This window comes from Oryx dammah, unplaced genomic scaffold (genome assembly GCF_014754425.2).
Source record: "Oryx dammah isolate SB20612 unplaced genomic scaffold, SCBI_Odam_1.1 HiC_scaffold_23, whole genome shotgun sequence".
In the NCBI taxonomy this organism is placed as follows: domain Eukaryota; kingdom Metazoa; phylum Chordata; class Mammalia; order Artiodactyla; family Bovidae; genus Oryx; species Oryx dammah.
Genome location: NW_024070207.1, coordinates 16,939,646 through 16,964,668, shown reverse-complemented (window position 1 = coordinate 16,964,668; position 25,023 = coordinate 16,939,646). Strand labels below are relative to the sequence as shown.

General features: G+C 39.1%; 1 protein-coding gene across 6 annotated transcripts in view; it reads right to left on the bottom strand.

The window, feature by feature from the left end:
* Nucleotides 1–25,023, bottom strand: part of PAK3 (p21 (RAC1) activated kinase 3) — a 128,631-nt gene that overhangs the window by 71,795 nt on the left and 31,813 nt on the right. For 4 of the 6 annotated variants that reach the window (XM_040265090.1, XM_040265092.1, XM_040265093.1 and 1 more), the window contains 2 exons: nt 4,847–4,947; nt 529–573 (listed from right to left, as the gene is read on the bottom strand). In XM_040265090.1, the coding sequence (XP_040121024.1) occupies nt 529–573; nt 4,847–4,947 (146 nt within the window). The remainder of the gene's footprint in view (nt 1–528; nt 574–4,846; nt 4,948–25,023) is intronic. The other 2 variants (XM_040265094.1, XM_040265095.1) reach the window with 1 other exon arrangement.

Below are 25,023 nucleotides of genomic sequence, written 5' to 3'. Positions count from 1 at the left end.
AGGCTGCTTTGGGTATTTTCCCTGCAGCTTTCTCCTCTCCTCCCCCTATCCCCTCCTCCTTGCTTCATTCACTGGCCACATAGAACCTGGGGACTGTGGCAACCAAGCCAAAGCCTTGTGAAAATTTGCAATCATCCAGAGCATTTAGAGCAGAGAGGAGGGAGTACTTGGCACTCTAACCAAGGAGAATTGCAAAGATTACACTGGGAGGTGAGCTTTGCATCCTTTCCTACATGTTCGGCCTATGGATGCCCCCATTTCATAATTATCCAACCTCCAAGAGCAACTTGGAGCGAGAAACAGACACACTATTCCTGAAGTGCATCTAGATACAATTTACGTGGTTTTGTCCTATGAAGTCTCGGCAAAACAATGTGTGACGTGGGCCTCCAGAGTTTGGGAATGACAACAAAAAAGTGAGATAAGCCAAGCAACAACTCTACTGCACACACATGAACCTGCTGCTGCAGTGCTATGACATCTCAAAGAAGCACTTTGATGCAAGCTTCTTTTGGGCCTGTGACGCACCTCTGGGAGCTTCCCTGGGCACATCTGTGAGCCATAGAGATCTGGCTGTAATGGACGTAAATAAAGAAAGAAAAGAAAGTTAAAACAGAATGTGGGACAACTTAGAAGGTGGGAGGAGATGAAACCAATGGGTCTGAATGGGGAGGGGGTAATCCCTTCTAAAGTGGGGCGGTTGTGAGTATAGGGAGGTATTAACTAAATCAGGGCCAGGACAGGCTACAGGACAACAGATTTCAGAAAACAGAGAAAATGACAATGTTCCAAAGTTTGGATGCAGTAATTCCAGTTTTGGCCAGATGCTTCCTCCATAAATAAGCAATTGTAAGAGTTACCATTACATGGCTAGAGAAATTACCAAAAGGCAGAAACATGAATTTGGAGGAAAGAAGGATGGCATCATGAAAAGCTTCAACAATAATTTGTAAGTCATCTTTTACAACTGGGTGATCACAGGTGGCCAGTGGCCATGTGATGAACTTACAAATTTCAGTTCCCAATTCTGGTGAACCGTTTTCAATTTTACATGGGAAGTGTCTGTATGGCTAAAATTCAAAGAAGAGTTATATTGTGATGCTGAATTTAACCTTGACCTCATTAAAGTGATTTTCATGTATTTTGGAGCTAAAGTCATGGCTGGCTTAGAAAAAACTAGATTAAGGATTTCCCACACAGCCAGACTCTATGTTTGAATTTCTGAGTCATTTAGACCAGGGAAGGGAAACCATTCATTTCAACCATATTATGAACAATTTCCATTTTAATGTTGCTGTTCCAAAGTCCCATTTCCCACATAATAAGATGAGACATAAGGTAACACCTTTGTCTAAATAAAGATATTATTTACAACACTACAGAAACATGCTTTGACCTAACTGGTTTGATTTGGGATACAGGTCTTTGATTCCTGGCATTTGGGGTTACTCCAAGCACAGTGAAAAGGACACTTTTACATGCATTCATCACGCAATTTGATGCTAAAGCTTTAAGCCAAAAATTTGAACTCAGGAGCCCATGCATGATCCCAGTTCTGATTCTAAGTGCAATTAATAGCATTTGGTTAATACTGTAATGGCCAAAGGAGTTAAGTGTTACAAAACTAGGTATGCATTGCACATAACCACTAGAGCGGACGTCACTGGCATGATCATTACCATAATCATTAGAATATTTGCAGTTACTATATATTCTCATGGCACTTCTAAACTTTTGTGATAATAGTCTTATGATCACTAGGCAGCAGGAATAACTGCTGTCAACTGCAAAAAATCCTCCAGACAACTATACTTACCATGTGACTATGCTGCTGACATAACTTAGTCTTTTTCCTTTTTTAAGTTGAGATAAACCAGTTCATCAATGAGACCTAACACTTAAATCTGAATGTATGCCACAAAGGGATGAAAACAGAAAGCCATCTCATTACTCCAAATTGAGGTACAAACCCCAGAAGTCAGATAGCTCATGAAGACCTAGACGTGTGAGCATCAGAAGCAGGAGCACATGTCAAGGCCTGACCATGTGGGTAATAACAACTAGATGTACATCAAGCTGGGGATTATCCAGTGTAGCCCAGGAGAATGGCAGCATGATACAACAGGCCAAGCATTTATCTTATCAGAAGAAATGATTATTTATATCACTCATACCATTTTTCCCTCTGATTGACTTGAAGCGACCGTCACAGGTCTAGAGGTCTGGAAGGGGGAGTTCTGAAGTATTTGGGACAAAAATGGCAAGATAAAGGGTAAGGACTTGTAATAGTTTCATACCCCAAATCTCACCTCCCAACCAATAATTTTAACCTCAGGGTCCAAGTATACAAGGTTTTATGGGCCAATTAGTCAAAGGATAAGTACCAAGCAATACACCAAATCAGTGTCCAAATATTATAACAGGCCCTTGGGACGCAACTGGACTAGATAGTTCAACCAATTGCTCAAAATTCAACCTCAACAACTGCAGTGGGCAAATTTAGTAATATGTCCCTCCCCCTCCACATGCACACGCACATATACATAATCAATTAGTGGATTGGGGGCAATTAAGACTTAATTCTAAATCCTACCAATAAAATGACTTTTAAAAGCTTATTATCATTTGGTATTGTTAAAGTCAGTAAATATAAATCACAGGTTAAGATGGTAAAAAAAGAATTTGGTATTTAAAAAAATAATGTGGGGTCAGATAGTTATAAAAGATTATCATGATGACAATAAAGTACATCAGATTTCCAAATTTAGCCTGTGTCTTATCCATATTCAATGGATTTCTAACAACTGCATGAAACACTTTATTTCAATATTAGATTTTTGAGAAGAGGGGAAAAGTTATTGTTTGGTTTGGTTTAGTTGCATTGAGCTGTTTTTCATGATTGGAAAGACTGCCCTTCACATATTGCTACTCCACACCGCTCTGATTGGTTCTTTGGGTTCTAATTGATAGCAAAGTGAAAACAACTGATCTACAGTCAGCAAAATGCTGGTGATTCATTTTCTTTCATTTCCATTCAAAACCCATAAAGAACAAAGGAAAGAAAAGACAGAAAAATTGTATCATAAGATGTCAGACAAGTAAGAAAAAGTGGAAAAATATTTAAAAATTGGAAAGGAACCAGACTATATCACATGAGAATAGTAGAGGGGAAATTTTTCACATCCAAAAACAAAAAGGAAGAATAAAAGAAAAGAGAAATATGAAATAAAACAATAAAACAGAAGAAAAGCACATAGAAAACAAAAGGTCAAAACTGGGAAAGAGAGCTCTTAAATAAGTGCAGTGTTTTAAGAGAAAACTTATAATAATAAAGTGCTTTTACTGTTTCAAATGTCAGAAAAAAAGAGTCATCTCTTTATGATTTTTTTAAAATCTAAACTTGTTCAGATTATTCAAAATACGAATATATAACGATTTGTTGGTTTTGGTTGTGGTGATAACGGTGGTAGCAGTGGCAGTGAGGTTACATTTTCTAAGTGTAGCTAACAGAATATTCTCAAATATGGCAAAGAACAGAGATTGGGCTCAAATTCAAAGCTATTTAAATAATGTCTCTGATTTCAATGATGAAATTGGTTCAACCATTATCTCAACTTTATTAATGTCAGTACTTCTTAACGTTCTCTTCTACTTGCTACTGAGAACATACAATAAGTTTATATCATTTTACAAGACTAAGATGTTTAATCGATTTCCATTTCATTCTCACACAGCTTACTTTTGGAATTAAGAAAAAAGATAACTTGTCTGTTCATTTAGAAACATGGTTTGATTCTCTAAATCAAATTAATTTGTTCCTTCTTTTAAAAAATTTAATCTTATGACAAAGTCTACTCACTAACCATCATGTTATGAAATAGGAAATCTACTTATTTAATATCTAAATTTCTCTCTGGTTTAAGAAGCCAAGAATCAATGGAGATGGTTCTATCAAAGATTCTTTTTCCAGAATGCATTCAAAATTACTCATTATCTCAGAATGCACATTTTGACTGAGGTCCTTACTAGTATGAAAAAGTACTTGATCTTCCTGAGGACATATTTCTACCCATATCTTTTCCTTCATCCGCCTAAAAGAAAAATGCTAGATCTTTTAAAAAAAAACAAACAGGCATAAAATATCAGATCTGAGATTATGTGCCATTTGGACCTTACCAATATCCAAAGAAAGACTGGATCTATAGCTATAGCCTTTCTGGGAAATTCTTATTGGTATTTCTTATATATACAAATATAAAGTAAGTATATAACCACTAAAGCACACAATACACCCATCAATACTTCTTTCTGACACATGAGGTTTGTTGTTTTGAATGGCTATAAAATATACCTGTATATAAGCCTAAAAGTAAGCTATGTTCTTGAAATCAAAGGGAAAAAAGGTCAGTTTTACAGAGATTTTTGGTTAGTGTGGTTAATTTATCTAGGTAATCCAGGATCTAATGTAAAGCCTGAATTATTCAGATAGACTGTCTTTATTGGCCAAGTTGAGTCAATGGTTCTCTGATTCACTTCAAGTGATAAAGAACAATCTCAAGTTGAATCTATCTAGACTATGCTTCCTGTGCCATAGGAAATTAGCATTTTCAATCAAGTTGAAGGCTAACCACAATTAGACATTTTTGTCATGATGAACAAAATAATTTTGCCAATTCTAAAGCCACTCTCTAGTTCCACCTGTGATAGTCTAGGCAAAGTCCATCTTCCTTGAAGTCACCAAAAACATCAAGTCTGATATTTTGGGACATGGCAATTCTTCTTTGAAACTGATTTTCACAAAGGAATTTTTTTATGCCTTACAAAACAAAATAAGAAGCTTACTTACAGTGAATTCCCCGGTGACTGCATCAAACCCAACATGAATCGTATGTTCAAAGTCTGAAGGAAGAGAGATCTCTGGGCGCTCTTTCTCTTTCTTCTTATTGGCTAAAGGCAAAATGTTAACATGTATTTATTTGGGATAAAGTTTTGGCATCCATAAGTTGTACAGTTAGGTTCATCAAAATAATTACAAAGCTGAATGACAATTGAGACCAATGCAATTATAACAATATTTAACTCCAGAATTTATAATTTTATATAAGTAAGTGGCTGAGAGCTGGACAAAATGTCAGGTCCAAATAATTTACAAATTTCCAAATCCAATTCAAACAAAACTTGTAGTCAAACTGATTTATATCTTTTACCAGTCTAATGATATAATCAACAGATATCTAGGTAGATTGTATTTAACTGGCTTTGCTGAATCAAATATCACCTACTAAAGAAGGAATTCATCAGACTCAAGTAAAGCTAAGCTTTACTATTAGAAAGAATGAATAGAAAAGTGCTTAAACTATCTATAAGTGTTTATCTATTAAGTGTTTTTATGTTAAACCATAGCTAAATATTAAGTAACTAGAAATTTTAAAACTTACATTTTTACATTACAAAGCATATCTTAACAGATAGTCTTCTGTCAGTAAGAATATTATTGCAAATCAATAATATTGCAAGTCTCTCTTTATCATTAAAAATGTTTTAAATCATATCTCACCCAGAACATTGCTAGTGAAAAAAATAAAAAATAAGGACAAATTGCTGCTTTTTACTGAATTAATTTCAGGTCATTCCTAGAAACAAAATTTCATGCAAAGATGGACACAATAAAGGACAGAAATGGTATGGACCTAACAGAAGCAGAAGATATTAAGAAGAGGTGGCAAGAATACACACAAGAACTATACAAAAAAGATCTTCATGACCCAGATAATCATGATGGTGTGATCAGTAACCTAGAGCCAGACATCCTGGAATGAGAAGTCAAGTGGGCCTTAGGAAGCATCACTATGAACAAAGCTAGTGGAGGTGATGGAATTCCAGTTGAGCTATTTCAAATCCTAAAAGATGATGCTGTGAAAGTGCTGCACTCAATATACTAGCAAACTTGGAAAACTCAACAGTGGCCACAGGACTGGAAAAGGTCAGTTTTCATTCCAGTCCCAAAGAAAGGCAATGCCAAAGAATGTTCAAACTACCACACAATTGTACTCATCTCACACATTAGCAAAGTAATGCTCAAATTCTCCAAGCCAGGCTTCAGCAATATGTGAACCGTGAACTTCTAAATGTTTAAACTGGATTTAAAAAGGCAGAGGAACCAGAGATCAAATTGCCAACAGCTGCTGAATCATTGAAAAAGTGAGAGAGTTCCAGAAAAACATCTACTTCTGTTTTATTGACTATGAGGATCATAATAAACTGTGGAACATTCTTCAAGAGATGGGAATACTAGACCACCTGACCTGCCTCCTGAGAAATCTGTATGCAGGTCAAGAAGCAACAGTTAGAACCAGACATGGAACAACAAACTGGTTCCAAATCAGGAAAGGAGTACATCAAGGCTGTATATTGTCACCCTGCTTATTTAACTTATATGCAGAGTACATCATGAGAAATGCTGGGCTGGATGAAGCACAAGCTGGAATCAAGATTGCCAGGAGAAATATCAATAACCTCAGATATGCAGGTGACACTGCCCTTATGGCAGAAAGTGAAGAACTAAAGAGCCTCTTGATGAAAGTGAAAGAGGAGAGTGAAAAAGTTGGCCTAAAACTCAACATTCAGAAAACTAAGGTCATGGCATCTGGTCCCATCACTTCATGGCAAACAGATGGGGAAACAATGGAAACAGTGACAGACTTTATTTTGGGGGTCTCCAAAATCACTGCAGATGGTGACTGCTGCCATAAAATTAAAAGACACTTGCTCCTTGGAAGAAATGTTATAACCAATCTAGACAGCATATTAAAAAGCAGAGACATTACTTTGTCAACAAAGGTCCATCTAGTCAAGGCTATGGTTTTTCCAGTAGTCATGGATGGATATGAGAGTTGGACTATAAAGAAAGCTGAGCACCAAAGAATTGATGCTTTTGAACCGTGGTGTTTGAGAAGACTCTTATGAGTCCCGAGGAAAGCAAAGAGATCCAACCTGTTTATCCTAAAGGAAATCAGTCCTGAATATTCATTGGAAGGACTGATGCTGAAGCTGAAACACCAATACTTTGGCCACCTGGTGCGAAGAATTGACTCGTTTATAAAGACTCTGATGCTGGGAAAGATTGAAGGTGGGAAAAAGAAGGGGACAACAGAGGGTGAGATGGTTGGATGGCATCACCGACTCAATGGACATCAGTTTGAGTAATCTCTGGGAGTTGGTGATGGACAGAGAGGCCTGGTATGCTTCAGTCCATGGGGCTGCAAAGAGTCAGACACCACTGAGCAACTGAACTGAACTAGAAACTTCAAACCAATTCTGGTATTTTGTAGCTATTCTTCCATGTCCTTGTAAATTTTGTCATGGTAGCCATTCAAAATCATTGTCCTCAAGTAACAGATTTTTCATAGTGACACAATTATGAATAAATATTTCAATAACTAATAAGTCAAAAAACTTTAAAGGAATAATCACTGAAGAAATAAATTTGGGAACTGTAATGAAATTAGTCTATCTCAAAATGATCCCAGGAGGAAGTTATTGTGGAAACACTCTAAGATGGCATTTATATATCAGCAAATTTGAGTATGTATCTCTGCTATGGCTGCATTTCACAGTCAAAAAAGTAATAATCTCCTAATACAGGGTAAGTCAGCATGAACCAGTTTTGCCCAATTGAAACCAATCAACTTTAGAGCTGCCAGGGTGGCAAATTTAGAACATTCTGGTTCAAATAGATGTTTCCTTACCCTGAATTTTAGACAACATTCAATTAACCATAATGGATTACTGGTTCTGTGGGTTATCCAGGATGAATTTAAAATTCAAAACATTTCATATCCAATGGTCACTCTTATGGCTTCTATTTGGGGACAGAGATATGGGACACAAATATGGAAATTCAAGAAGTAACAGGATTAAGATACAAGATTAGGAAAGAAAGATTAGGCGGTCAGGGGGAGTGGGTGAGGGGGACAAGGGTCACTCAAAGTCTTTGCCTGGTCGTGGAACACATTTAGGACTCATTTTGAAAAGTATATATGTGCCATCTAAATTCAACTCGGTATAGATTCCACATTTAAAGTGAATCTATTTTATTGACTATCATTTTAACTGAACAATGAAGATTAGCATTTTCTGTAGGTACTTCTACTTCCCTTGCATGTTTATAGACCATAACTACCACTTATAATTGTTCAACTACCACTTTTATTTGTCCAGAAAGGCAAACAAAACACTCAGCTTTCTGTTCTAGTCAGTCCACTGATCACCACTGATCACCCAGCTACTCCTGTAATCATTTTCTTATTTTCCTCTTTCCTGATCTCCCATTCATGTTGAACATGGCTAACCACCTTTCTGTTTCCTCGACAATGTGGTCTGATCCTCCTCCTCCCTAAGTAATCATTCTTTATTTGATGGGCATTTCTTATTCTGCCTTTCCTTTCCTAGTACAGTCTTTGGTATTCATTTCTCTTGGATGGCATTCACTCCCAGATACTAACTCATGCTGGGTAGTTTCCTAATCTGTGGTTGGCAGGGGTAGATATAGATTTTGTGGGTACAAAGACTTTATGTGATTTGAGATGAATATTCCCTTTAAGTAAAAACAGTACAAAAATGGTAGGACTCCTTCAAGAGCCTTGGAAGAATCCCAAGTGAGAAACTCTGAAGAAGCAGCTGTATTTACTTCACAGTAAATCTACTGGTGGTTGGTGACCATTCTGGTATCAAAGACCAGTATGAAAAATCTAAAGAAAGCTGTGGTACTTCTGTCTACAAAATTGGATTATACACACATATACATACTTCTGAATATAAATTCAGAGGCTCAAAATTTCCCTAGGATCCAGGTTAAGAACCCCTAGCTCAGGCTATATCTTTAATCATGACATCAATTTGCATTCATGATCTCTCTTGCCAGTAAACAGGCTCTCCCTATTTCTCTGTTAGCAACGGCAGCACAACTGAAGCATGTTGACTGAGATGTAAATAAGTGTTAGTTGCTCAGTCATGCCCAACTCTTTGCGAGCCCATGGACTGCAGCCCACAAGGCTCTGCTGTCCATGAGATTTTCCAGGCAAAGATACTTGACTGGGTTGCCATTTCCTTCTCCAGGAGATCTTCCCAACCCAGGGATCGAACCCATGTCTCCTGCACTGCAGGCAGATTCTTGACCGACTGAGCTACAAGGGAAGCTCCACTACTTAAGCTGAATGACGAGAATCAGCTTAATGGTGTCCCTCTAAGGCCACCTGATTGCCAGTCCCTTACCAGCCTAATTATGCCATTCTCATCATGTAGCACTAATTATAACAGAGGCAGGACATCCAAACTGCTCCTCCTTCAGTGTCCATGTTCTCAGTGAAATGATAACCACTCACTGCCCAGATCAGAGAAGGATTAAGGCCTTGGACTCCTCCTCTTTGGGAGACTCTAAGCAATGAAAAGATTATGACTTGCTCTCTCAAATAAAAACAATCCTACTTCATAAAAAAGGTAAGGAAGCCACAAAAGTTCTGATGTTCCTATGATGATTAACTTGTCTAACTACTGTATATCCCAAACCAAAATGTTTTCACATTTTGGGTGCCCTAATTTGCTGGGTCTTAGACACATGCTTACTCTGGCTATTGGGTATTTCAATACTGGCCCAACTGCTCAAATCCTAAATTTGGGAGCTTCTTTGACTCCTTCGTTAATTCAATTTAATCAGTCATCAGGTTCTAACTCATTTTGGATCCATCTTCTTTCTTTCATCTCCACAAATCATCATCATCTTAGTCCGAGGTACCAGCATTTTTCACCAGGTCTTACTATCTCCAATTTTGCCCTCTGTGATTCATTACTCTGTGGCCAGAATAATCTTTTTGGAATATACGTATCTGACCACGTTCCTACCTTTAAGATCCCGCATTATCCAGATGTTCAAAGATCATGCACCCTAGCATGTGAACCAAGGGCCTGCATGATCTGCCCCCGGCTTAGCTCTCCCTTGTCTATTCTTGCTGTGGCCCCCACTATTCCTTATCCATTTCATACTCCCTCAACTGCCAGCTTCTCTCTTACTGCCAAGCTTTTACACGTGCTAGGCTGAGGCCTGGAAAGCCTGACCTCTTACCACACGCCTCTGCTTTGTGTGGACAACTCCCATTAATCCTTACTTTTGAAGACTCACTCTTGCATTCTCTCCCCTTTGGCAAGACTTTTGCTGTCTTCCTTCTGCAGACAAAGTTAAATGCCCCTCTCTTCCTCCTCCCATAGAGTGACTCAGTGTATACTTTGAGCTTGGCCCTGATTAACACTGCATTTTCATTTCTTCTTTACATACCTATCTCTGTAGCTAAAATTGGAGACACTTGACAGCAGAGACTGTATCTTACTCATTTTCACATTTCCTAGCACACAGCTTACATCTGCACACGTAGTCACTAGCATTTAGAGAATATTTACCACGTGCAGAGTGTTTCTAGGGTTATCTCATTTAATTTCAACCACAATTTTATAAGGCAGAGCTGCTCAGCTGGTAAAGAATCCGCCTGTCAATGCAGGAGACACAAGAGAGGCAGGTTCGATCCCTGGGTTGGGAAGATCCCCTGGAGAAGTAAATGGCAACCCACTCCAGTATTCTTGCCTGGAAAATTCCATGGACAGAGGAGCCTGGTGGGCTACAGTCCATGGGGTTGCAAAGAGTCGGATATGACTTAGTGAGCATGCACTCACACACACACACACACACACACACACACATTGTTGTATAGATGAAGAAAGTGAGACTCAATGAAGTTAAACCACATATGCAGGATTCAACAGCCGACAGAGCCAGGATTTGAATCTAGATCCCAGCTATGTCCACAGAACCTACGCTCTTAGTAGTTGCACTGTTTATTATTCAGGCTTTCCTGGTGGCTCAGAAGGTAAAATAATCTGCCTGCAATGCAGGAGACCCAGGTTCAATCCCTGGGTTGGGAACATCCTCTGGAGAGGGAAATGGCAACCCACTTCAGTATTCTTGAGTATTCTTCAGTATCCTTGCCTGGAGAATCCCCATGGACAGAGGAGCCTGGTGGGCTACAGTCCATGGGGTCACAAAAAGTCAGACATGACTGAGCAACTTCCACATTTATTATTCAGTCTCATTTAAAAAAATCAATAGATTTGAGCCTAATCTTCAGCAAATATTCAATGACTGGATCCTAAGTTAGAACTTTTTTCTTTCTTTTTCTTTTAAGGAATACTAAAAATGTCTGTATCTCCTCTAGAAAATTCTCAGAGAACTGGTTGTTTATATTAAGATTCAGCCTAGCCTGAATCTTGGGCTCATAAGATGCAGTCTGTTCAGCTCTGGATTGATATTTGCAGAGAGCAGAAGCACAAAGAAGAAGCACCACTTTGTAAGACTATCAACCATATTCTATCGGAACCTAGAACAAAGGTCACAAATTGCTGACTAGACCACAAATCACAAATGGTGTTTAGTACTGGGACCCTCTGCATGTGTATGGGTTCTGGCTGTAACTCCAGGGGTCAGCTAGTCTCTCCAGAGTCTTTCATCTTGACATCTTTCTCCATCCCCCTAAATTTTAAAGGAGAAATCATCTGCCATCTCCTATATTCTTCACTCCAATGTTTTGCATTTCCTCTAGTGACTAGGGCTTACCCCATTAAAATCCCTCTGCACCTTCACTCCAACCTCTTCATTAAAGGCACTGTTTACTTCCTGCCTTAGGTTCTCAAACCTCACTATGCATCACTTTTGTGTGGGAAAGTTCAAAAAAGTCAGAGAGTGAGTGAGAGAGAGAGTTGGAGAGGTGGTAGAGAGAGATTTCAGAGCCCTACTGCTAGAGATTCAGATTTACTCTGGGGTTGTCCCCAGAACTGTTGATTTTTAAAGGCCCTCCAGTATTTCCTTAAGCAGCTGGGGTTGAGAAAAATCATTTTAAACCCTGCTATCCAACGAAGGTATCACTTTCTCAGATAATCCTGATGGACGCTGATCATTCTTCCCCATTCTAAGTCTTTAGGCCTAGGGCAACGGAGAAGGGCAGAGTTGCCTCATTTTTATTCCAAATCGTTTGAGATAAGCAATTCTGCACTTGTCTACAAAGCCCCCTCCTTTGAAGTCACTGCCATTTAGTTCTCGTGGTCAAGTCCCCTTTATCATTGACTTTGGTTCCCAGTATTCTTTCCAACACTAAGTGTTGCCATCTTGCTGTTAAACATAATATACAGATGGGCACCTCTGTCACACACATCCTCTCCTTTTAAGTCCTTGATGCCTCTCAGCTTTAAAGAACTTCATCTCCTTTCCACTCCTTCAATCCCTTCCCATGGCCACCATTACACGAGTGGTTCTTAACCAGGGCGGCTCATCAGAATAACCTGTAGAGTTTCACAAAAATCTGAATATCTTGAGCCCACTCAGAACCTACCCTATCAGAATTTCTGAAAGAGAGGCCTGGGCAAATGATGTTTTGAAGCACCATAGATGATGTGCAGAATGGAGAATCACAGCTATTTCAGGCCTTTTCATTATCCAGAATGACCCTTTCTCTGTAATATTCTCTCAGATAACTCTGTTATCTTATTCTCTGGGCCCAGCTTTCTCACTCTTTCATGTCATTACTCCTATTTTACTTATTCTTTGATTTCAACAAAACCTCCAATCCCGGGATCCTTCCATTTTTAGCCAACTTCTCAGCTTCCTCCTGGCCTAGACTCTACAGTACATCATTTAAACTGCCCTTAAGCCACTGCCCTGGAAACTATGCTCCTCTGACCTCCTCTTTCAACTCTCCAACAAAACTTTACCCTGATAGAATCTAGCCATGAAACCTCCATTTCCATACCGAGGCTGGTAAAGTTGTTGGGGGCAAAAATCACAACCATGTAGACTAGTGCTTACTATAAAGGTCATGGACCAGGGCTGGATCATCAGTGGTGCTTGCAACACCCTTCTTGGCCCTGGTCAACTTCCTTTCCCACTCCTCTTAGGGAACATTCTAGAATTTCACCACTTCACTCAAACTTCTGCTTCATCTTCTCCTCCTTTACTTTCAGCATAAGAAATTCCTTCTACTTCACTGAAAAAAACACAGGCCATGAGTTTAGAACTCCTTTGACTTCACTTCCTGTCCCACTCCTAGGAATGTATCTCCATTAGTAACATCTCCCTTCACATCTTAGTGGAACACTGTCCTATCCTTCTACCTGAGGTTTATACCCTAACTGGTGCTCCACTGTCCCTGTTCGTCTCATTTCTCCATGGGGTGGGGGTGGGGGTCTCACTCCATTGATTATTTCCTATTTCTTCTTATATCTTCAGTCTCTCCCTCTCTACTGACACTTCCTATCTGGCTTTAAAAATACATGCTGAGATTTCTTTTGTCCTTAAAAATTAAAACTCCCTGCTACCACATAGCTTTCTTCAGTTGCTATAATCTCTCCACCGTTTCTTCTCTAGCTTCAACTTCTTGAAAAGGCAATCTAGACTTCTTTGACCCTCACTCTTCAAACCACTGAAATGAATCTGAGGTCCCAAACTGATCTCCGCCCTGAGATGGCCATTTTTCAGCCGTCACAGCCACTGACTTCAAGTCAAAACTGACATGCTGACTATGATCTTCATGAAACTAACGTCTCCCCACCATCTTTCACACAATTCTTTCCGAGAGTCTATTCGTACATTTCTGGGTCTTCTGTAGGCTCTAACTAGTAGTCCCCAGGAGCTGTCCTAGGCCCTCATCTCTTATCATCAACACACTTTCCCCTTAGGTCACTTCATCTACTTGTATGGTTTCAATTACTGTCTACTTTCAAGACTCCCCAGGTGGATCTCCTCTGACCCCATGGAGTTAACCACCTATTGAACACCTTTATTTGGCTGCGTCACAGCCCCCTCACTTGAAATATTTTCAAAAGAAAACACCTTCTCAACTGCCTCTCCCCACCTACAAGAAGAAACTACAGTTCCTCTTGTGTTCCCTACCTCACTCTATTTAGCTGCTTCTGTCACCATCTGATTAGTCGTCGGAATGCTATGCATGCTCAGTCAGTCATGTCTGACTCTCTGCAACCTCATGGACTGTAGCCCACCAGCTTCCTCTCTGGCCATGGCATTCTTCAGGCAAGAATACTGGAGTGGGTTGCCATGCCCTCCTCCAGGGGATCTTCTTGACCCAAGGATCAAATCTGCATCTCTTGCATCTCCTGCATTAGCAGGCAGATTCTTTACCACTGAACCACCTGGGAAGCCTGATTAGTTGCCTAGTTCTATTAACTCTTCCTCCTAAATATTCTCTCTGCATTGCTCTCTTTTATTCTTACAATACTGGCCCTTGGGTTAGGCCTCTGTGATTTCCCACCTGTGTGATTCACACAGCCTGACTTGCCTTCTTTCATGATGCCTCCATCCTCTGCACCATCCACATTCATTCTTCTCCTGTGGCTACAGTGATATTTTGAAACACAAATCTGATATTATTTCCCTGCTTCAGTGTTGGCCCACTGCCTTCAGAATCATGTCCAAAGCCCTTAGTATGACATATGTAAACCCTCGGGAACCCAATCCCCAATTACTTTCACAGCTCCATGTCTTACCCTTCCCCTTAGCACCCTATGCACTAGTTATGCTGAACTACCTGTAGTTATAATCATAGAACCTCAACTAATATTATGTCATGCTTACTGCCTTCATATTTTGTTCCTTGTATCTTAAATGCCACCCAACTCTTACATAGCTGGCTCTATTCCTTCTTTAAGACTCACCTCAGTTGAGTGGTCCCCTCCTCCAGGAAGCCTTCCCTAACTGCTCCTTCCCTCAGTCTTCAATAGACACCCCTCCTCAGTGCTAACCTCTCTATTGCACTTACCATGCTAAACTATACTCACTAACTGACTTGTATGTGTCCCTTGCTAGGCCATCAGTTCCTTCAAGGCAGGAACTGGGACTTACTCATCTCTGTACATCAATGTTTATCTAGCCTGGTGTCTGATTCACCAAATATTTAATGAATAAGCAAATGAAAAAATGAATGGGTGAATGAATGACCTTCATTATATGAAATGAGACCCAAGATATGGAAACAGGTCATGCCTATTTGCCATTATGTGTTCATGGATGAGGAGACACTTATCCAGTTTCCCCAAGAAGGTTGGAGGGGTGGGAGGGTATGTTTTAGAGTTGCGCTGGGTGGTGATGGCAGTGTTGCTGTTTTCCCCAACACTGGGGATGACCCTGTACTCATTCAGGCACACCTATTGCCAGGTGCCATGTTAGGGTCAAAAGCATATATTGGTAACTCAGTTGTGCCGGGTTCAAGGTACAGCAAAGCAACCAATTCTCCTCTGGACAAAATCCCAGGGCAGTGCTATGCTTGCCTTCAGAAAGCATTTTAGAAAACTGTCACCTGAGTCGTCTTTGTTGTAGGAGTTCCATTTGTCATCTTCCCCTAAAATTCCTGGAAGTTTTTTTGGACCTTCTCATTGGATGTCATGGTCACAGGCAGAATTATTTTTTAGAACACTACCTAGCTCCTTCAAAGCAGAGCATGAAGGAAAAGAAAGGGAATAACAGAGGACAGACATAGAGAAACACTTTCCTATATAAATTTGGCCTAAAAGCATAGAACAATCATTATTTTTAGAAAAGCAATGGAAAGCATGCAAAATTACAATGTATGGCATAAGGAAAAAGTGACACTGAAAGCCATAATAATACAGAAAGATTTAAAAAATATTATATAAAACATTTTTTAAATGCAGAAACAATTTTTCCAAAGGGGGTTAAAAAACCACAGAGGCTGACTAGTTCTAAACAGCAAGCATTTCACAACCTTGGCTCTGAGGAACAATGCTTGCTAGGGTCCTGGCCCCCTTTCCTCGGAACCAGTCAGTGGGTCAATTAACCAGTAGACTTGGAATTGTGGATCAGTGTGGTGACAGATTGTACTGGGTGACTCATTGGGAACCTAAGGAATGTTCTAAATGTGTCATCTCATTGGGGAAATAAGCTTAGCAAACATGAAACTTTGACAGAAGACAACAAAATTCTGTAAAGCAATTATCCTTCAATTAAAAAATAAATTAATTAAAAAAAAGAAACAGAAACCAATACTACCAGACTAAAGGAAATTTGGTGCTAAGTTGGGAAGAACAGAGTATAAAGCCTGTTGTCTGTCCAAAGAAAAGAAGATCAGAGAACTTTGTGGTGGAGAGTGAGGGCTTACTGGAGAGGAAGGAGGGTTTGAGAGATGGGTCTTAAAGAAGGGGTAGGCAGGAAAGGTAAGGCGTCTCAAGTAGGAAAAATAGGAGAAGCAAAGCTTGGACATTGGAATATCTATAGCACACTGATGAAGAACTGAGAAGAAAGAGTAAATGGATCAGATATAGTCTTAGAAATCAGGAAGAAAGAAGAAATTGGACAGTCATAAACAGTGTGCTTGGAAAGGCTTTTGAGCAGACGGATGCGATGATGAAAAAGGTGTCTACTGTAAGACAAACCAGGTAGCTTTGTGCCACTCGGTACACATGGGATGATGGGGGCAGGCTTCAAAATGGCTGTTCTTTCACACAGGCTGAGGAAGAAAATGAATGGTGGGGATGGAATCGGAAGATCCATCTGCCACTGCATCTATTGCCTTGGAGATCACCTGCTGGGCATTTTCTATATAAACTCTGTGTGTGTGTGTCTGATTTCTGCACCTAAATTGAAAATGACCTGAGGACAGAGAACCTTGTCTTACAGGTAGGATTCCCCCACGACTCTCAGCACAGAGCGAGACACATAAAAAGCAGACACCAATCTTTTCTGAGTAAAATATGTAAGTAAACTGCAAAAGATGCTCCAGGTAAGCCTATATTGACATCCAATTTTGTTCTACCTCATTTTTAAACTGAGATAGCTAATAAACTAGCTCCGGGCTCAAAATCAGCATGCAGCTCAGCTTTAATTGGCTGGTTGCACACAGGTCTCTATCACGTGATCTTCCATTAAGTTCATTTGCGACCAAGGAGGTCTAATCCCATACTTCACTAGGAGGCTTGCACTGGAGCTGCAGCCCTCCTAGGAGGGCCGCTTGTCCTACAACCCCTAGCCTAACACTAGAAGCCCTCTCCTGCTCCCCCAACCCAGGAGCAATCTGTACTCAGTGTTGTGTGTTCCTGAAGCCAAATAACTTGTGTGGACAGAGAGGTCATTTCTGGCAGGGCTGGTAGAGGTGGCTGGGTTAGAGATGCATCATATTAAAATGCTTGTTTTTCACCTCAACATTTCTGAGCTTTGCTCTACGAATGCCGTGTTAGAAGGATAGAGAAATATTTTCAAAGGGCCACCCATCTATGGGTGACAACCTTTACTTTTCCTAAGAGACGATCCTTAGTGACTTGGTCACTCCTTAACTGGATGAGAGACACTTTCAGTGGTTCAATCATTTTCTCTATTTCACTAAGAGGCTACTAGTCAATGGCTCACAAAGATCAAGTACAAAATGTTACCCTTGTGGTCTTTTAAGAATTAGAATGCCTCAGTGTCTGCTTAACTACCAGGAAAGTAAATTAAGTACTGCAGTTGTTGCTTTAATTAAAAAAAAAATGCCATTTTGCTCCATCCCCTGCTTTGTGGGTCACTGAGCACCCTGAGCCATAAACCTCCCTCTCTCCCAAGGGAAACTTTTCGCAGCCTTATTCTTGGATAAGACTAAGTATCCCAGAACAATTCTTTCTAAAGCAACAGAGCAGCCTTGCAGGTGGTATCAAAGAGGCAAGTGCTCAAATAACAATGTTGTGATAGTTTCAACATTGTTAATCAGCTATACTCCAATATAAAATAAAAAATTAAAAAAAAAGAAGTGAGTGCTCATTGTGAGGACAATAGTTCCAGAGGGACTGATTTATGCAAAGACGGTTCTAGTTTTTGGCAGTTCTGCTCTATAAACAAACATCCTGTTGGAGAACATATTATGAGAGGGGACCCACAGGAAAGTCTCACCTCCTGGATTCATGAAATGCACATTTTCCCTTATGCAGGAGAGAGACTAGTTATCTAGTTTCCCTTTATTTATTTATTTTGGTAGAAAGAATGACATTTTGTGGGCCTTCAAATTTATTTTTCCCATTGGAAATACTTCTATGTGGTAACTACAATGGAAAATTAGGCATAAAAGTAGATTTAATTCTTGGCTATAAGTATTTAAAGCAAGGTGGGTAAAAGATTTAAAAAGAGGTTCTACATAACATATATTTCTGGCTTAAACCTAGCATCCTGGGCAAAATACACACTGATTGAGCAGAAAAGGAAACTAATGTTTAGTAAGTGAGGGAAAGGGCCCAAACCCTTAAACACTGGATTATGAATGAATCTAAAGGGAGGAATGACAGGTGACTCTATATAGTTCTTTAATATTTTAATTATAAAGTATCAGATATTTTTGTAATCGAGAGATAAAGGATGGAAAAATATAATACAGGAATCAAGGAAAAATAATTAACAGTGTTCTTTTTTTAAACAAAGGCTGTTTCCTTCTACTAGCAAGTTATGCCTTCAGGAGGGGTAACTTGTAAAAAGGCATGACTACTGTTGTAACTGTTGAGTGAGAAAATAGATTAGATTCTCTTAGGTTTTACTTGCTTCCATAAACATTCCATTTTTGATACTTCACTGGCCCCAAACCTATTTTCAAAACACATTAGGTGACTCTCTTTTTATGACAAGCAGTATCATAGTCAATCACTGAACCAGGAGTCGGGGATCTAAATTCTAGGCCAGCCTCACTTTGTAACTGGTAGTGGGGAAGCTTTGTGAAAGTCAGTTAACCTCTCTAAACTTCTGCCTTCCTTTGTAAAATGGATAAACCTTGCCTTCATCACAGGAGGTTTGAAGGAGGTGATTGATATGAAAGTTCATCAAATACTATAATAACCCTACAACTGCCATCCAAAAGACATCATCTCACTAGGAATATACATACATATTAACAGGGTGACTGTTTTTGCTGGAGAATTAAGGAATCATGTCATCATCTAAACCCAGCACTTCCCATCTAGTGAATGATGACCTTTCAAACATAACTACCAAGAAAGGAGATTAAACTGGGCTATCATAAACAGTCACTGCTCTTATGTCTTTTGTTATATTAGCAAACCCCAGTAGTTGGGAAGGCCCATGGGGGAAGGTTCATCCTCCTGTCTTCAGGTAGAATGTGCTAAAGCCATGAGACTCCATCCTCCAATAAAGAACCTAGAAAATTTCACCCTTAGTAATTGATAAAACTTAATCGGCATATCTGGAATTTCTTTATGGCTAGTTACATTCCCTCTGATGAAATAGTAAGTCCATTTCCCCCATCAGCTCTTCAGTGGCTATGAAAAACAATATATGTTCTCTATAAATTGGCAGCCTTTAATGCATAGATAAAAACTCAAAGTGGTACCTGATTCTGCAAGAGTAGCTATAAGCCCAGTTCAAAAATGGCATGTTCCATGAGGATGATAGGGAAAAGGAAATGATGGTCCCATGTGAGCCCTTCTGGTGACCCCCCACTCACATACAGACAGCCGTCAACTTCAGTGGCATCATCTTCAAAAACTTTCAGCAAAAGTGATCATTCTGGCAAATTATCAGGAACCTGACTCTTACCCATCTTCTTCCAAGGCAACACACACTAGTTTCACTCTCATTTATACCCAATTCACACATGCAACAATTTCAATGGAAAATGTTGGGGAAAAAAAAAAAGAAATATGAGGCAATGCCCTCAACCATACACTTCCATTCACATGGATAATTATATAGGGCACAAATAAGTTTGAAGGAGTCGGGGAGGCCTCATTTGTTTTAAGGAGGAAAACAACTTCATATCCCTTAGCTGGTGTCAATTTTAGTCTCCTTGCAACCCTTCATGTTAATGTTTGATGTATCTCTCTTCTGCCTTCCTCTCTTCCCCTCCATTTCCTATATCTTCTGCATCTCTTAATCTCCCCCTCATACACTCTCTTAATTCCTCGTAATTCTCATAACTCTCATAATTCTCCCCCTCATTCCTCTCAATTTCTACCCATTGCTTCTTTCCCTTTTTCTACTTATCGCCCAATCCCGCATTCCATACTATTTTTTTTTTTGCATTTGTCTGCTGTCTCTAGTGGGATACCATATTTGTGCTCAACTTCCCTGTTTACTGGCCTTGAAATAGAAGCAAAGGCCCTAGTACAGAATGCATCCTTACCCCACCATTTTCCCATTTCAAACACAGTGGACTTCTACGAGTAAAGGGGGTAATATAGGAGGCTCTTGCCCTGGGGCAGAGCACTGACCCTGGAGGACAAGCAAGATGCTACGTCCTTCAGACTCCCCAAAGGGCAGAGCAATGACCTCCAAAGAGTACTCTTTGCTGAGCTGTATGGTCCACATTTGAAGAACCAAGAGGGATTGTAAACACTATCCAGGATGTAGTCGTCTCTGACATCTGGCTTTCTGCTAAGAGAATCCTCAATTAATTGAGACTCGCATTCATTGTTAACGCAAAGAAAATAACCTTGAGCTACTGCAAAATCCCAAAGGGTCTTCAGCATCACTGAAGAAAGATGGCATACTGTTCAGTCTAGTTAGCACACTAAGAATTTTTTATTGTGAGCAATTAAAGTTAATAATGTGTATTGACCCAAACATGTGAATAACAAGACCATAAAGGATAACTGAATCTTTAATGTTAAACAGTAATTCTTCCTGCTGTGTAATATAGATAGAAGACAACATACTCTAGGAATTAGAACAATAATGTATATGATATACAATAACAAAACTATATGGCACTGTAAGAACTTTTTCAATATAATTTTAAAATAAGTTTTCACATATACGAACATACTCAATTTAGAACCTCAACCTTTTAAAGTAAGCAATATGTAAGCCAGTAGACACACACTGGATGAGAATCTAACTCATCAAACACCCTAATCAAATTGTTAGCACATCTCTCTGGTCAACAATATTTTCTCACCATCATTTCTTTCCAAAAAACATGAAAAAAAAAAGTTTTCTTTCCTTCTGAGTGGCAATAAAAAGGAGTGTGTGATAGAGTAGCACAAGCAGAAGGTTTGGAGTTGGAAAGACCCAGGAGATTTCTGGCTTCTGGCATCTGCTGTGTGACCCTAGGCTGTCTACTTAAATGCTTTGAGCTTAAATGGCCTCACCTGTAAAAGGGGGTTAATACAGAGTAGTTATAAGAATTGAAAGACTCAATACATGTAATGTGCCTGGCACAGGCTTGACACTAGGAACTAATAAGTTAATCTTAGATCACTTTCTATTCATCCTGATTTGCTTTATCCAGCTATCTCCTTGTCTGCTTCCAGGAAGTAGGGGCCTTTACTTCCATCTGCAGGGCTCACCAGCTCCCGAATCTCTGGATTTCTCACAAACAAAATGCACAGGAACTGTGCTCCCTAAAGACATAGCTCTTCACACAGCACTGCATACCCCCTGAAAGACACCTAAAGCTCTAGTGCAGCACAAGATATGAGACACATAAGCACACTTCAGATGACACAGACGTCACACGGGACCATCCTTTCCAAAGGTAGCCTCACCTGCCTCTTTCCCACATGTTCTTTTTTTTAAGAGGAACTATGCCATTTTCAGAATCCTAGCTGATTCACTTGTCTCATTGCCTTTGCCTTATTGTTTTATTTATTCATGTATTTTTTATGGATTTATTCATCCATGTATTTATTATCCACCATGTTCCGTAATGGATATAAGGTGGTTTACAAGAAAGGGATGGGATGGGGAAGGACGTGTGTTGGGGGGTCAGGATGGAGAACACATGTACACCCATGGCTGATTCATGTGAATGTATGACAAAAACCACTGCAATATTGTAAAGTAATTAGCCTCCAATTAAAATTTTAAATAAATTAAAAAAAAAGAAAGGTAACAAGGAAAATTGCCCTTGGCTACTTTCACTTAGAAACTGGAGTGGGCCTTGTTGTTACCTGGATGCTAAGCCCCAGGAAAGAAAAGGCACAATTGTTACAGATTTTAAGGCTCCTCCCATCAATATTCTTAGTTTTCTCTTTCCTTTTTCAGTCAAATCTGAATAGTTTTTTTTTTATCCATTTTAGAAACCAGCCAAAGATATTTTAGGTAGAGGGAAATGAAAGCAAAGAGGTCTTCCTTTGTTTCCAGATTTCAAGGAATTCATGCCTGGAGTAGTGGGTCTCCAAGTGTGGCCCCTGGACTGGCAATATCTACATCACCTGGAAACTTGTTAGAAATCCAAATTCTTGGGCCTCAAGCCAGATCAAATAAACCTGAAACTCTGAGAGGTGGCACCAGCAGGCTGTGTCTGAACAAGCTCTCCAGAGTAACTGATGTACAATAAATTTTGAAACCCCCCCCCAAAAAAAAAGAATATACAAAATACAGTATGATAGCAGCAGAAATTCAAAGTCAATCAAGTGAAAGGAAAACAAAACAAAGATAAGCTCATAAAATGGAGCCTGGAGGAAAGCTATACCAAGTGCATACACACCATAGAGGCCCATTACAGGTGTCAGGCATGGGCCACACGTTTGGCACTAATTTTTCAAGCAGCCAACAAAAGAGAAACCTAATCTCACACTTCACAGGGTCCATAAAAGAAAATGAACCTCGTGTTCAGGATATCCTTTTCCTGGTCTAAATTCTAAAACTTTTCTATGGTGAAGCATCATAATATGGTGGCCAACTGTCCCTCTTACTTTGCTCTAAAACTAAGATTCAGCTCTTGGAAAGGCCTCCAACAAAGACAGATCCTCAACCTGGAAATTATATTTACTGCTTGTTTTTCTTCTACCTGTCTTTTGAAGTTCCATTCGGTCAATGAAATGTAGCAACAAAAGAGATTCCTTAAAACAAACAAACAAACAGAAACCTCTGCTGTCACCAAAGCAAGTATTTTCATTTAACTCAAGAAATAGACAATGTGATATTATTTGTGACAAAAATTTGGATAGGATCCCAAATAACCAAGAAAATAAATGGTTAAATAAACCATGATGCTACCATATGATGAAATAGTCTACACCATCAAAAACTGTATTTATGAAAAAATTTTTAAACATAGGGGAAAATGTTCATGATAAAATATTGAGTGAAAAAGCTGGTGTAAAACTATATATTATGATTTTAACTATATAAAAAACTACATATATATATATATATATAGCCATTAAAAAGTATGGAAAGCAAGCCACTAAATGTTAATATTGTTTCTGAGATTTGTGGATATGAGTGGTTTTTATCTTTTCTATATGTTTGTCTTTATTTTCCAAGTTTTTATTAATGATGACTATTTCCATATGATGAGAAGAACTGGGAGGAAAAATACCAACCCAGTTAGTTATCTTTGGTTGGGTTGATTTTAACTTAAAAATAAATTCCTATTAACTGACATATAAATTCTAGTTATGGACAAAGTTACTTAAAACAAGAAACAAGAATTCTAAAACTTAGGTTTTTAGTTGTTTGTAAAGTTCCAGAATGATACAGATATAATAACACCTCACAATTACTTAGCACTTTAAAATTTTACTTTTAATAGCACTCTGATATTGAGAATTACATTTGATTATCAAAAATATTTTGCTAGGTAGGCCATGTCTTATTATCTTCATTTAACAGGTGATGAAACTGAGGATCAAAAAAACTAAGTTATTAGCCCAAAGTCACAATAATCAGTGGCAGAGCTGGCCTTGACCCTAAGTCTCCAGAACCCAAGTACAGTGCTCTTTTCATTCATTGGAGACTGCCTGTGGTATAACCCAAGTCATCACTCACAGGCAGAAACATATAAACAGCAACCCCTCCTTACCTATGAGGGTCAAGTTCCTCAATGACCCTCACCGAGATAGGAGAGTTCCACTGAGGAAATGATAATTTTTTGTGGTTAAAAGAACCAGGGGGGGAACTGAGGTCACATGTGAACATTTGAAAGTCCTCATAAATATTTTTTATGCAGTAAAACAAAATAATAACAGTACATTACATAAACAGAATAATGAAAATTTACATAGCTTGAATTAGTTAAAAGTGATAGGCTTGTATAGTTTCCATTTAGAGCCTGAAATGGTTTCCAGAGGTGATAAGGATGTACCCACTCATGGCAATGGAAATTTTGGGTGACGGTGAAGCAACAAACAGAGGTGGACTGTTAGTTCAAATTATGGATCTTTGTGCTCTCAGAGTCTTCATCTAAGTCTGATCCTGGGATTAAAACAACTTGATTGGGGCTTTAGCCCTAACAAGCAAGTGAATTTCAGTGGCATGACTTAACAACTTTGGCTCTTCAAGATGCTTTCTGTCTTCTCAAGTCTTTTTCTGAAGACACCATAGCACGTCTGCATAGAGTGCAAATCTTTAGCTCAAAAGAACTAAAATTCACTCTTTTTTATGGCCAAGTAATATTCCATTGTATAAATGTACCACATCTTCTTTATCCATTCATTGATGGACATCTAGGTTGCTTCCATGTTCTAGCTGTTGTAAATAATGCTGCAATAAAGTTTGTCTGAAGGCAGCTTATTTGCTGTCTGGCACAGATATTTAAATGACACTACTTAATGATTTAGGCTCTTCTGAGGTTGCTTTCTTCTGAACATGGTGTTGTAAAAAAAAAGACTCCACCTCTTCATAAACTCAATTAAATCACTCAAGCCTTGTACAAAGGCAGTTTATCAGCTGTTCAGCAATCATATTAAATGGTACCACCTGATGATTTAAGCTCTGCTGAAGATGGTTTCTGTCCAAAGTGATTTTTTTTTAGAAGACATCATAGCACCTCTTAAAGAATTCAGCTAAATCACTCAAGCTCTGAACAGGTAAGCTTTGATATGTAAAGGTACACATTTTTTTTTCCATTACTTTCTTGGGGGAGGTTTTAATCTTGTTCTAAAAATTTTTCTCCTGTTGCTTATAATTGTATTTGTCTCCAGTACTATAGCTTTCTAATTATCTTCATCATCACTTAACGATAATCACCTCTGGGGTCC